General features: G+C 42.1%; 1 protein-coding gene across 1 annotated transcript in view; it reads right to left on the bottom strand.

Annotated features, from left to right (window-relative positions):
• The window catches only part of DNAH8 (dynein, axonemal, heavy chain 8), a 324,670-nt gene that overhangs the window by 43,721 nt on the left and 265,898 nt on the right, over positions 1–15,051 (bottom strand). Inside the window, exons 85-87 of the mRNA XM_010848693.1 lie at positions 12,289–12,405; positions 10,127–10,228; positions 4,059–4,219 (exon numbers count right to left, since the gene is read on the bottom strand). Coding sequence (XP_010846995.1) covers positions 4,059–4,219; positions 10,127–10,228; positions 12,289–12,405 — 380 coding nt within the window. The remainder of the gene's footprint in view (positions 1–4,058; positions 4,220–10,126; positions 10,229–12,288; positions 12,406–15,051) is intronic.

The raw sequence follows: 15,051 nt of genomic DNA, 5'->3' as shown, positions 1-15,051 counted from the left end.
CATAAGGGTGGTGTCATCTGCATATCTGAGGTTATTGATATTTCTCCCAGCAATCTTGATTCCAGCCTGTGTTTCTTCCAGTCCAGCGTTTCTCATGATGTACTCTGCATATAAGTTAAATAAGCAGGGTGACAATATACAGCCTTGATGTACTCCTTTTCCTATTTGGAACCAGTCTGTTGTTCCATGTCCAGTTCTAACTGTTGCTTCCTGACCTGCATACAAATTTCTCAAGAGGCAGATCAGGTGGTCTGGTATTCCCATCTCTTTCAGAATTTTCCATAGTCCATTGTGATCCACACAGTCAAAGGCTTTGGCATAGTCAATAAAGCAGAAATAGATGATTTTCTGGAACTCTCTTGCTTTTTCCATGATCCAGCGGATATTGGCAATTTGATCTCTGGTTCCTCTGCCTTTTCTAAAACCAGCTTGAACATCAGGAAGTTCACGGTTCACATATTGCTGAAGCCTGGCTTGGAGAATTTTGAGCATTACTTTACTAGCGTGTGAGATGAGTGCAATTGTGCGGTAGTTCGAGCATTCTTTGGCATTGCCTTTCTTTGGGATTGGAATGAAAACTGACCTTTTTCAGTCCTGTGGCCACTGCTGAGTTTGATAATGTCTAAGCCATATCCTGTGAGCTGTCTTACAGATACTGAAACCCCCACCACGTGGAAGAACTTAACTACATGATGACTAGGCTTGTCGCTGTGACAAAAACTGCCACAATTCTGGGAATTAATCTCAAGGAAACGGGAACAAACTGACCCTGGAACTAAGGATTAACTGTACTTAAAACAATCAGGATGATGCTGGTCAGACTACCGATGACAAATTTTAAGATGACTGTCAGAGCTGACTGTGCTGTTTCTACATGTAGCCCTCTGCTGTCTATAAAAGCTTCTGCCCCTGACTGTCAGTGGAAGGGAGTCAGCCTTTGGACAGGCATCCGCCCTCCCCACTGGTTGCCGGCATCCAAAGTAAACCAAAGTTTCCTTTCCACCAACTTGCCTCTTTATTGGCTTTTGAGCAGCGATCAGCTGGACCCCACTTTCCATTAGAGTGTACTTTGGAGCAAATGAGTAAACAAACTGAAGTGCTGAGAACCTGAGTTCTCCCCGTGGGAGAAAGTAGATCACTGTGTGAAATGAGCAAGGACAAGGAAGAGCCCTGAGGTGTATTGGTACTGGAGTTACCCATGAGCTCATGATGTTTTAAAAAAACACATATCTCCTATCTCTGCCCACTCAGAGTGTCTATAAGCGCACACACACACACACATAAACACAAACACACAAATAGATGTGGTTATGTATGAATATAGCTGTAGATGAATAAACAAACTGATAAATACAGAACAAAAGAAAAGCTAATGGAACAAAATGTTAACAGTTGGTGAACCTAGATAAAGGGTATATGGGTGTTCACTGTACCCACAACTTTTATGAGGGTTTATAATAGTTCAAGAAAGAGAGTCAAGGAAAAAAACAAAAGTTTGTCTTTATCATTGCCTCCCATCTGGATTAGTTTGGTTGCTCTTCTCTGGACTTTTCTAGCTCTGGTTTATCTCTCTTGAGAGCCGTTGACCAAAACTGCCTACAGCAATCCAGTCATAGGAAAGCCATCCCTGTAAGCCAGGGTGAGACACTGTCAACCTGGTTTCATATGTTCCTTGGTAGGATTTTGTGGTATCCGACAGGGTCAGACTCTCTAGGTACCAGCCAATGTGGGTCCTGGGGCTCTTGCCAAGGATGGAATCAGAGTTTAGAGCCCTTATAAGTGAACCATTTCGATGGATAATTTACAAGTACATTAAAACTTACTGGCCATTTTTCTGCCCATTCCCTGGAACTCATGAGATCTTTCTGTGGACTATCTCTATTAATTAGACTCTCCACGGCCTAGGAGAATTTACTACCGCTGACACATTCAACAAATGTGACACTATTCAACAAATAGTGCCCGAGTAGCAGGCACTATTTAGCCCTGGAGCTACAGTAGTGAAAACAGGCAGACATTTCAGACATAATGGAGCTTATGTTAATAAAGATTTCAAAGGGAGGAAAGGAAGCCAGGTTGATAGACGACAAGCAAATAAGTGAATAGAGAGTTGGTGATACAATTGACAGGAAAAAAACAGGCAAGGAGGATGGAGTTCGGGGTGGGAGTTGGGGAGTGGTTTGCAATTTTTAAATAAGGCAGCCAGGGAAGGCATCTTTGAGTAGGTGACATTAAGACCGGAAGAGGTGAAAAAGTGAGCCCCAGTGATATCTGGGGGAAGGATGTTCCAGGAGGTGTATTCTATGGTAGGAAGGACCTGTGGTGGGAGCCATCTGGCCTGTCCAAGTAACAGGAAGCTAGCAGAATCTGGAGCGCAATTGCAGAAGCAGTGCAATTGAGGAAGAGGGCAAAAGGAGACCAGCTGATAGGTCGGGGTCAGATGGCATCACTGGGCTTTGCAGGTCACCTGTAGGTCATGGTCAGCTCTTGCCCTTGACTTGGAGTGAAGACAGGAGCCTCAGGAGGGTTCTGGGCAGAGGAGTGGTTTGACACACATTTCTAAAGTCTTAGCTAAATTAAAACTCCTTCCCACGACTTCCCCAGTAGTTCACTGGTTAAGACTCCATGCATCCACTGCAGCGGGCACAGGTTCCATCCCTGGTCAGGGAACTAAGGTCCCGCATCCCTCACATGGCCCAAAAATTAACTAATTAATTAAAAACAACTCCTTCCCTGTGTGCTCTCTTTCAGATGATATTAATTCACAGCTGGATTTCTGAGGATTCCCTTTCACTTCTTCACTTCTTTCCTGTCTCCTGCTAACTTACAACAGTCTCTTAAAATAACACCTAGAGCTGCCACCAAAGCACCATAACTGTTCTGTCATGGGGTCTGAAATGAGTGATGGCCATTTGTGGGTCTTTGGGGGTCACACCCATGACTTTGAAGATGAAAAGAGGTGTGGTAGAGTTTAGAGGATGTGGAGGGGTGAGAATGAATGTGAGTGACAAAGAGGCCGGAGGCCAAGCCTCATGCTGGGGCAGGGAGCATGCTCGGGGTGGAGAGAAGATACAGTGGGAGCAGGGATGCTGGGCCAGGACAGAGAACCAGGAGGTGAAGATGTCCACGCCCCATCGCAGAGCTGCTGGACCTGCCGCTGCAGGTGAGTGACCAGGAGTGAGGCACAACTTAATCCTCCCAGCTGTCACAGCTTAGAATCTGCAGCAGGAGTCTTGGTTTCTTCCATTTCCTGAAATGAGCCACTCTGCTGGACATAAACTCTTGGTCTTTGGTCAGTGAGCCCCAGGCATGAACATCCAGGGAGGTTCTCAGCGGGGGTTTCTTGGAGTCCTCTCTGTGGAGCTGGGTGGTCTTGGGTTCAGGTAGGGGGTGAGACCTCATCCAAAGGACGGGCCTGAGAAGGGGCCTGAGACTGGATGCATGTCTTATCTCTTCCCTCACCACCTCTTACCACAGTGACCGGGGCAGGACATCACGCGGAGCCCCTCTTCCTGGGCCCTGCATCTGTGTCCTCTGCACCTGTGCTCACAGCATCCTGCCCTCCAAGGCAGCTACTTACACAAGGATGCAGGTGAGCGAGTAGAGGGAGAGGAGCCATCTCTGAGAGGACCCACAGAAATACATGTCCTCCTCTTCTTCTCTCTGCCCTCCTGAACCTTTTACATTCTGTTTATGACCATTATTTTTAATAGATTTTTTGAGATAAAAGGCAAAGAACTAGGAGGCTACTGTCCTACCAGATCAGTGGTATCAAGACCAAGAACACCAACTGGTTTTACGACACAACAGAGGAGAAATAATCAATGCATAAATTAGAGCTTTAACACTGTCATAAACTCTGGAGCAGCAGGATTTAGCAATGGGCAAGCAGGCCAGGATAGGACAAAATTGTAATTGGGAGACAGGAAGTGACACTACTGTTTTTCACAGTAAAATAAAAAGAAGGGAAAGGAGAGATATTAAGAGAGCGAATGAAGTGCACAGACTTTGCCAGGCTGGGTTATATCCTTTCAAATTAAAAAACGCTGGGAACTTACGTGATATCGGCGTTTGGGTGAAGCCCAAAGACTTCGGGGTTATCTAGAGATGGTAATGACTGGATGTATTCGAAATACTGATCCAAGGTTTTGCACACAGGGATTTTATACCCTGTATAAAAACAGAACGATGGTTCAAACATCTTCTCACTGAACCAGACCTATATCAGAGAGAAAACAGGAGAAATAAATTGATGAATATCCAAATGAAAACCCCAAACTGCCACTGTCAAGGAGATAGGGTCACCTTATTTCCATTGTAAGCATTTTTTATATTGGATTTGAAAGATCCTTAACAAAACCACTGATAGGATAGTTAGACATATGCGTGCATGCTCAGTTGCTTCAGTCATGTCTGATTCTTTGTGACCCCAACAGACTGCAGCCCACCATGGGATTATCCCAGCAAGAATACTGGAGAGGGTTGCCATTTCCTCCTCCAAGGAGTCTCCCCGACCCAGGGATCAAACCCACTTCTCCTCTGGTTCTTGCACTGCAATGCAGCTGGATTCTTTACCACCGAGCCACCATGGAAGCATAGTTAGACATAGATTAAGGAAAGAGAAAGGCCACAATATAAGAACAATGAAAGCCGGTCTCTGTTTAACACCAAAGAAGATCATTTCTAAGGGTGAAGAGGGGAGAGCCAGCCTTGCAAGCCCGCCCTTTACTGGAGTAATCTGACAAACCTTGAGTTCACTTTAAAAAGGCAGGGGAACGGATTGCAGAAGCAATAACCACATACACAGACACACACACACACACACACACACACACACACACACACACATGAGAGCACATCTGGGCATTTTCACTGCCTCCCTTCTCCCCAGAAACAGGGCTTGTGCCCGGGGGCTTATGCTTGTGCTCAGCATGGCCCGCAGTGGCACTGAACACTCCATACAGCCAGGAAAACTTCTTACAAATATTTCCCCTCCACCCTGAGCTGGAGCGCACCCTCTGTTAATTAAGTTATGTCCCTGGACACAAGAAGCAAATATATCCAACCATCTTATTGTTTGCCTTAAGACATCCCTTTCTCATTCTGTATGAACTGATTATCTATAAGGTAACAGCGAGAGAACAAATAAATACTTGGTGTGGATAGACTTATTCTGAAGTGGAGAAAACAAAAATGTTGAATGCCTATGAGCCTGCTTTGAGGCAATGACTTCTGTGTCTAAAGGAGTGATTTTCACAGAAGGGAGGGAAATAATGGGATGATGGGAAGAGCAGGGATGCAGGCTGGATGTCCAAATCACTCAGAGGACTCCATGTGGAAAGAAATGGGGATTGTGTTTTCCTTCGATTGGTCACACTTTCTCTATTATCTTCCCTCCATATCCTGCCTCTTCCAGCTCTTTTTAGGTCCAGTGATTGCTCTGAAACACTCTGTTCTCTGGTTCTCCCTTTTTTATTCATCACAGTTCTATTCTGTTCAACTCCTGTCCACAAGGCATTGAGCTTAGAACAAGAACAGGTTGCAAAGACGAGACACGCAGTCCTTTCCTTCAAGGAGCTTGTGACCCAGTAGAGAGAGAAGCCAGTTACATAATCACCATAATACAAAGTGCACTAAGGTAAGAGACAGAGGAAATAAAAATAGGCAAAGTACTAAGGAGGCGAGCCAGGGAGAAAGAAGAACCAGATGGGTGTCAGGCAAAGCTTTATCTAGAAGGTGATTTTGGAGATATACCTAGAAGGATAGGATTTTAGCAAACGAACTTGTGACTGGGGAGACCACACATGCAAAGGTATAGAATAACTGATGCAAAGATGTAAGGCAGGTTGGGTACATGATGAGACCAGTGTATTTACCCTAAGATAAATATAACATAGAGGGAAGAGATCAGACAGAAAAAGTGAAGTGAGGTCATATTATGGATGACTGTGGATGTCAAGGAGAGGACTGGTGCATAACTGAAAAAATGGGGAGCAGTTGAAAGTCATCAAAGAAAACAGTGCTATGATTATGGTCATTATTTAGAAAGATGAGGTTTTTAGTGATGAAGATGACAAGGGTGGCAAAGGCCATGGGGTCTTCAGCACACAGACAGCAAATGACCACACTGAGTTCTGAGCTGCCAGGTGACATATGCATAAAAAAGCAAAAGGAACTTTCTTCTTGTTTTTCCACTTCTTTAATAAAGTTCAAAAGCATAAAGAGTAAATCCACGAATAGCTAGATTTAAAAACACAAAAACAGTTGCGTTTCACCAAATCTGGAGGACACTTTTGGTATAATCAAAATACAGAATATGAAATCTACATGGAATTACTTCAGGACACTCTGAAAGGTAGCCAGACAAAATAAGTTCTCTTCAAGGACAAAGAGCAAAGTTCTACAATTACTGGTTTTAAGGGACACAGTCCATAAGATGCTGAGAACAGAGAAAACAGACAAGGATTCAAAGATAAGCTCCAAATTGCAAGTCACAGTGACAGAGGATCCGATTTGAAGGCTCTGGTTTTCAATTGAAGCCATTTTCCCTCAGGGAACACGGACCAGGTAAAGAGGCAGCAGATGACAAGCCTTTGCCTCCCTAGTCACCCACATTCTGTTTGAAGACGTTAAGCTGAATGTTGGTATTTTTCTATATTGAGCTGTCTTATATAAATTTTTAGGAGTCTCCCAGGTGGCACCAGTGGTAAAGAACCAGCCTGCCAATGCAGGAGCCTTAAGAGATGCAGGTTTGATCCCTGGGTCAGGAAGATCCCCTGGAGGAGGGCATGACAACCCACTCTAATATTCTTGCTGAGAATCCCATGGACAGAGGAGCCTGGTGGGCTACCATCCATGGAGCTGCAAAGAGTTGGATATGATTGAAAGGACTTAGCATGCATACATCCATGTATATTTTAAAGTAAGTAAATTTTTTTATATCAGGCAAATACTAAATAATCAGTATTAAAAGTCAGTAAAGGTCAATTCCCTTTCCTTATCTTCCTTGACCTCTCTCAGTTGACATTTCTTCTTTCTTGATACATTAAAGTATATTAAAGTACTCGGGAATTTGTCCTCAGTTTCTTTTCTTTTTTCATCCTTTTCTCTACACTTTCTTCTTAGACGATGATCTCATCTCATCTCCTGACTTTAAATGCCATCTACATATGACAAATTCCAAATCCTTTTCTCCAGCCCTGGGCTCTCTCCTGAGCTCCACCCTGTAAATCCAACTGCCTGTTTATCTTCATCCATTCTCTTATTCAACAAATATTTATTGAGTGCCTACTATGTGAGAGATCCATTCCAGGTACAGCGATGCAAACAGGTGAAGTCCCTGCCCTTATGGAACTTCCAGTCTTAGACATCTCCACTTGGATGTCCAGTAGGCATCTCATAGGTTACACGATGAAAACAGACGACATATGCATATAAAAGCAAAAATTAGGAAATTTCCACCCCCAGTGAAATTTCTTCCCCTAGAAATTCTTTCTCTTCTCTGTAAGTAATCCCATTCTCCATCCAGTTACTTAGGTCAAAACTAGGAGTGATCCTTGACCCTGCCCCTTCCTTCCCCATCAGCATTCTGCTGGTAGTATCTGTACGATATGTCCAGAATCTATCCACTTTTCACAGTCTCCAGTGCCAAAACTCCAATTTGGGTACTTGTACATATTCTAACAAATATGCTTACTGCTGCTGCTGCTGCTGCTAAGTTGCTTCAGTCATGTCTGACTGTGTGCGACCCCATAGACGGCAGCCCACCAGGCTCCCCATCCCCGGGATTCTCCAGGCAAGAACACGAGTGGGTTGCCATTTTTGTTTCCTCTTTTAAATCTCAGATACAGAGGTGAGTTCATCATATTCATTTGTTATTCTCAGGTCTCTAGACCCTTTTCACTTTAGTTTTTCCCATTTAGCCCTTATATTCACTCCTAGTCTCCTCTTTGGAGAAGGCAATGGCACCCCACTCCAGTGCTCTTGCCTGGAAAATCCCATGGACGGAGGAGCCTGGACAGGCTGCCGTCTATGGGGTCGCATAGAGTCGGACACGACTGAGCAAACTTCACTTTCACTTCTCACTTTCATGCATTGGAGAAGGAAATGGCAACCCACTCCAGTGTTATTGCCTGGAGAATCCCAGAGATGGGGGAGCCTGGTGGGCTGCCATCTATGGGGTCGCACAGAGTCAGACACAACTGAAGCAACTTAGCAGCAGCAGTCTCCTCTTTGGGGACTTCTATTTAAATATACTTGATATATGTCCTTGAAAGTATGTATTTGTCCTTGAGAAATTACCCAGGTACCACTCTATAGGTCTCATTTTATTTTTGAAAGCTCTGCACCTGATGCTATGTTCCTAAGATTTATGCACGATGTCATATGGACCATTTCTTCCAAGTGCTGCATTGTATTCCATGACAGGCATACAACATTTAACTCCTCTATTCCTCCTCTAACTCTTCATTTAACTCCTCTAACTCCTCAACCCGACAGACCCTCAGGTTGCTTTCAACTTTCCACTCTCCCAAACAATACTACGGATAATGTCTTTGTACGTGTCCACAAACCTGTCTGAGAATTACTCTGCGACATACACACAAGAGTGGGATTCTGGTTCAGAGAGTAGTCCCATCATACACCCTTGATATGACTCAGTGCTACCAGTGCACCTTTGAAGGGTAAGCAATGGCAATACATGTGCTCACCCACTACTGCGTATCTATTCTCTCAGGCTTCTTATCTATTCTCTTAGGCTTGTTCATCTCCACAGTGGATGCTGTGATGTGCCACCAAATCCTTCTCCAGGACCCAGGCACTGGCTCCCCCAGCTGTCTGGAGTACTGGCTACTGAGGGCTCACAACACTGTCCCTCCCAGGAATTGCCCTGGAAGGGAGCTGCCTCAACCAAGATCATGCCCTTGGGGGAAGGGAGGACCACAGGCAGAATCCCTCTAAGAGTCCACTTTCCAGAGAATCCAACCAACAATGGTCACCTGCAGCTCCGTGCACAGTCTTGCCATGACATTTTTATACATATCCATGTGTGGGCTTTTTTTCCCCTAGAAATGTTCTGGGATGTATCTACCCATAATACTTAGTTTTGGTTAAGTTTTGTTCAATTACTTCCCTAGAGATCTGCTTCTGTATATCCTTACCAACACTTATTATCATCCACCTTTCTCTAAATACAGTTTTAAGAAAAACCTTAGTAAAGGTCGAAAAACAATTCAGATTTCTGGTCAACCTCCAGTTTACCAAAATACCCCCAAAGCTTATGCTTTGTTGTTGAGGTCTCAATTTTGTTAAAGTGGGAAAAAAAACTAAGAATTACCAATTTAGATCCTAATGCAAAGAACCCAAATAACCATAAAATACTCCTATATCTGATTTTTTTTCCCACTTAGGTAACGTATATTGCGTCTTTAACATGTAAAAGTTTTAAGAACAATTTGAGTCTGATAGATTCTTGCCTGAAGAATCCCAGGGACAGAGGAGCCTGGAAGGCTGCCATCTATGGGGCTGCTGTCTATGAGTCGGACACGACTGAAGTGACTTGGCAGCAGCAGCAGCAGCAGCAGATGTACTTATACCATTCATCCTTTGTGTGAAAGCCAGAATTGCTAAGAGGTAATATTTTCTAGAAAATGTTTGCTCACATGACCTATGCAGATTTTACTGGGCACTGAGGAAAAAAAAAAAACCACTTCATCAATTTTCAATTGTCTGTCCTAATGGAAAGAGATGAGAAAACTCAAATTTTGGCTCATTCTCCGATCACTTATCTTGGGGCTTGAAATTGCCCTGAAGATTTTTCCCCTTTTCAAAGGAAAAGACAGAGGTATTATGTCCAATATTTTTATAGGAGGGGAGGTGGACATGAGCAGCTAGTCTATACAGAAGAAGATTATAGATCATTGAGAGTTGACCTTTGTTCTGTTTTGGACAAGTAGATTGCTAGCTGGTTTGGTTTTGGTTTGGTTGGCCGATTCTTTTCAGCGGCTCTGCTCTATATTTTTTCCCTTTCAGTTTGGCTTACCTATTACGAACCAAAAATATTCTTATTTAATAGGAAGATGCAATGAGATGTGTATCTATGGTATTTTTTTCTAAGTTGACTTACTCTAGCAAAGCAGTTAAGTAGACGTTTATCAAAGTCATCGGTGACTCTGCCCCCATACTGCACCTCTCCAATCATGTACCGAACGGTATTCCACGACACACCCTTTATTAAAAAATAGAAAAGAGTTATTCATGGTCAACCCAAACAAAGAATTCTAAACATTTCGATTCTTTCTCTAAAAGAAAGCTCTGAAAAGGGAAGCACTAGCTAGACTGCATTTAAAATTACTCATTATCTTATATTAATAACTCTTTTGCTCTTACACGACTTGAATTGCTATGGTTTGTTCACCAAAGAAAAACTTACAATACTAAACATCAGTGAATATATTGCTCATTGATTATGTAAAGTAGGGGAAAAAGAAGACTATTTTTCAGTCTGTGGATGTAATTGCCAATAATGTTCATTATAGTAATGCCAAGCTGTTAGAGCAGAAAAAAGTCACGTTAAATGAGGAAAAGAGAAAAATCAAGTAATCAACGCTTGAACATGCTTTCTTAGTAATATATTTTCTGAATCTGTATGAGAACATCTAGAAAATTATTCACAAGGTTTTTCTGCAATGCAATCTTTCTCTGACTCATTGTGTGAGCTATGACTACATTAAACCATTTATTAATTTCCATAGCAATCTTATATAAGCAACACATTTCAGATATTAGTAGTTCTTTATTTTTAAAAAGTTTCAATACATTTGGGGTAGGAGAAGTAAGGATGCTTGATTTTTATTTACTTTCTCTTAGTTAAAATTTTATTTTTCAGCTACATTGCCTTTCAAAGCAGCTATTTCAAGATAACTGTCATTTGTACATACAAAAATGATAAACAATCACAGATACAAACCCATATAATTTTTTCATCAAAATGTCATACTCAAATTTAATGTCCCTTTGTAATTTCTAGGAAAAATGATGGTTTGATTCTAGATTTCTCCCCTAGCCAGATAACAATTCATCACGGCTCACCCTCATCATACTGGTACTGAAGAAGCTATGATTATCTTTGTGAGAAGGTATCTACTGTGAGAAGGAAGAGAGGGAGAGACGACAGGCAACTCGTATTTACTGAGTCCTGACTACACACCATACACACAAATACTAACTTGCTTATTCCTCTTGGAAACCATGACCATTTTATAGATGAAGACACAGGTTCTGAGAGGCTCATAAACTTGCTCAAAATCACAGAATAAAAAACAGATTTCGAACTCCTTGGAACACACATGTGAAAGAACAACTGAGTTTGTGTTCTTAGTCCAGTGACCCTGAGGAAGTCCATTATTCTCTTTAGCCTAGTGTTAGTCATTCAGTCCTGTCCGACACTTTGAAACCCCATGGACCGTAGCCCGCCAAGCTCCTCTGTCCATGGGATTCTCTAGGCAAGAATGCTGGAGTGGGTGGTCATTCCCTTCTCCAGGGGATCTTCCCGATCCAGGGATCAAACCCAGGTCTCCTGCATTGCAGGTGGATTCTTTGCCATCTGAGCCACCAGGGAAGCCCTTAGCCTAGTACCCCATCAGTAAAACAGGGATGATGGTAATGCCTTCTGTATCTGCCTCACCCAGTTGTGAAAATAAAAATGAGAGCCTGCACACGAGTACCTTGAAAACTGTGAAGTGCTACATGACCAGTGATGTTGTTACAAATCACTGCTATTTATCTGCATAGCATCTTTTAAGATGTGACTTAGGGTGCAAAGGAAATTCCACGTGGGCTGGGAGATAACATCCTCACTTCTGAGGATTCTGAGGTGACATGAGTGAGATGAAGGAAGGAAAGTCTGATTCAAGGTATACTTTCTCTGGAAGTACACGGAGGCACTGGGATGTGACGTGAAGAAGGCTGTGCTGTTTCTGAAAACAATGAGTTCATCCATCACAGCTCTGACTCTGCTGTGCACGTGCTTGGGAGAGACAGAGGTAGGGTGAGGGTCGGGGACACAAGTGTGAAATGGAGAGCCCCAGTGCACTCCGATGGGCAGTCGAGGTATGACTGGAAACGGCTGGACCAGTAAACAGGTGATTGGAATGACTGATCCCTTTTGGAAGAACTGGGGGGAACGTTAGCAGGGTCACTGCATATCCCAGACTGTGAATGTCTCTAGAACTTTGATTTAAAGACAGCAATGAAAACAAACAAACAAAAAGAAATAATTTCACTCACTTTCTTAATGTCACATTCATCAAGGTGATTCTGAATAAACTGAACGCTGGCTGAAAAGTCGGCAGAATTGAACTCATAAGGAATATTCCATCCTAAGGGACCAAATTTGCGTCGCTCCTTAAAAACACCAAAGAAAAGTTAAGTATTGAGTGAGGTTTTTAACTTGTATTGCAGCTGATTCCTTTTTATTATTCAAACAAACTACAGTAAAATTAAGGCATAATACTGAAGTAAGTTGACATCATAAAAGAATATATCCCAAACCATTATTTGGTTTGGGATACAGCAAACATTAGAAATACTTTTCCTTGGCTCTAGATGGTTGACAAAAAAAAGCAAATCTCCAGCTATTTGCCCAATTGGAGTCCGGGGTTTAAAAAGCCTAGGTCTCTACTGTCAGCTCAAGAAAGTTCAGTAGGTGCTCAAAAAACAGCTGTTGAAGGAACTCACTTGTTCTAAATTGGACTCTTGAAAGTTTCAAATGTTAAGTGTAAGGGTTTGAATTTTTGCTTTTCAAGTTGAATAACCTAAGCTCACAGGGTGTTCAGACTCCCTGCTAGTATCACTTTGTAATCTTGCAGTTTCAGATTTTGAAAACTAAACATTTTCTATTGTAAAACATGACATACCTGCCTTAAAACATATTGCCCTTGTTTGTTCTCTCCTGTGAAACAGTGGTTAATCATTTCAAATCATCAAATTACTCATAAATAATCAAACAGGGCTCAAGCCAAATGACTCCATTGCTTTGATATTCTGAGACCATTTTAAAGGTATGTGAGTGTCAGAACTGATATTTTCAGACCCTGATCACCTAGCAAACCACATATATTAACTCAAATGTTACCATACCATCAGCTTTCCCTGCCTCAGCACACAGTCAGTCTAAGAAAAGTTCAATTATTTATTCAGGTTAGCTCCTGACCATTGATCCAAGTGTCACTCTCGAGGAGAGTAGAATCCTGATACATTGGTGGGAAGATACAATTCCACTTCTCTACCTCTAAATGTGTACTAGCTTTTCTTTCTCTTTTTTGCTTTCCCTAACCCAACACACATACACAGACATAGATACACACACACACACACACACACACGGTTTTCACGAACCATTCCAATGCTTCTTTCTGCAGCTGTTCCATGCTTTAGACCATGAATAACACTACCATTTAAAGGAATCTAAATGAATTTTCATTTGGGCAAATTCACAGACAAGTCAGAGAAGAAACTGAGAAAGTGAGAAGCTTTAATTACTGATTTTTGGTAAAGAAACCACCTGCCAAGGCAGGAGACACAAGAGATGCAGGTTTGATCCCTGGGCCAGCAAGATCCCCTAGAGAATGAAATGGCAAACTACTCTAGCATTCTTGCCTGGAAAATTCCATGGACAGAGGAGCCTAGTGGGCTACAGTCCATGGGAGTAACAAAGACTCCTGAACACAAGGAGTTGGACACAACTGAACACACACCGCACAGGATATGCTTTTAAGTGTATCCTAAATCAAAATTAAATTGGGTCCAGATGTCCTGGCCCTGGCAGATCAGACTGAGGACAAACAACCCTTAGACATGTAAACTGCTACCATTATTTCTAGAACTGTTCTTCTTTAGGTTGGGTTGTCAGGTATCAGGCATTTGTATGGAGGGACTCCCATTTCCACTCTAGCTAATTAGATCAAAGGTGGACAACCAGCCCAAGACCAACAACATCCCCTCTCCCAGGAATTTGAACTTAAGAGTTCAGAATTGGTATTCAGAGTTTGTCCTAATCAGAGCTCACTCAGGTGAGCCTCGTTCAGGTTGTTCCAGGAGCAAGGGTGGCTTGGAGGATCTATAGGACATTAACACAAAAATGCATTTGGCTAACCCTTGAGTCTCTAGAATTACTTCCATCTTGAAGACTTCCAAGTGAAAAATGCAAAAATACACTTATAATTAAAATGCAAATGTTTTCCCATTAAAAGAAAGGATCATCTCTAAAATAGTTTTACCCATTTTGACTTAATTTTTAAAATTTGCTGGTCAGTTAGACAGGAGACTGAATGAAGAATAATTCTTCCTTTCCAATTACCAAAGCTGGTTAAATTGGCTCTACAGAAACGTCCGCATTTACGTGCACTGAGTGACTGCAATTCAGTTGTTCCTTAAAATGTGATCTTTGAAAATTGTCCTAATGCTGAGATTTGCTTCATTTTACATTACTATCAATTTTTATTTGTGAACATTCACTTCTTAGGTTGGTTCACTAAAATCACAGATGGTTTAATTCCTCTTAGAAAAAAGGACAAAATCTAGGTATCTTTTCTTTCACAAATGAGGTCATTTCACTTTCTTGCTATTTTTTTTTTTTTGTACTTATTGATTCCTATAAGTGACAATTAAGAAAAAAAACAACACCTAAGTAGCACCAGGTGACAGAATTCCAGTTGAGCTATTTCAAATCCTGAAAGATGATGCTGTGAAAGTGCTGCACTCAATATGCCAGCACATTTGGAAAACTCAGCAGTGGCCACAGGACTAGAAAAGGTCAGTTTTCATTCCAATCCCAAAGAAAGGCAATGCCAAAGAATGCTCAAACTACCGCAAAATTGCACTCATCTCACACACTAGTAAAGTCATGCTCAAAATTCTCCAAGCCAGGCTTCAGTAATACGTGAACCGTGAACTTCCAGATGTTCAAGCTGGTTTTAGAAAAGGCAGAGGAACCAGAGATCAAACTGCCAACATCCACTGGATCATCAAAAAATCAAGAGAGTTCCAGAA

This window comes from Bison bison, unplaced genomic scaffold, assembly GCF_000754665.1.
Source record: "Bison bison bison isolate TAMUID 2011002044 unplaced genomic scaffold, Bison_UMD1.0 scf7180017864270, whole genome shotgun sequence".
Lineage (NCBI taxonomy): Eukaryota > Metazoa > Chordata > Mammalia > Artiodactyla > Bovidae > Bison > Bison bison.
The sequence above is the reverse complement of the archived record's forward strand: the minus strand, read 5'-3'. Positions and strand labels throughout refer to the sequence as shown.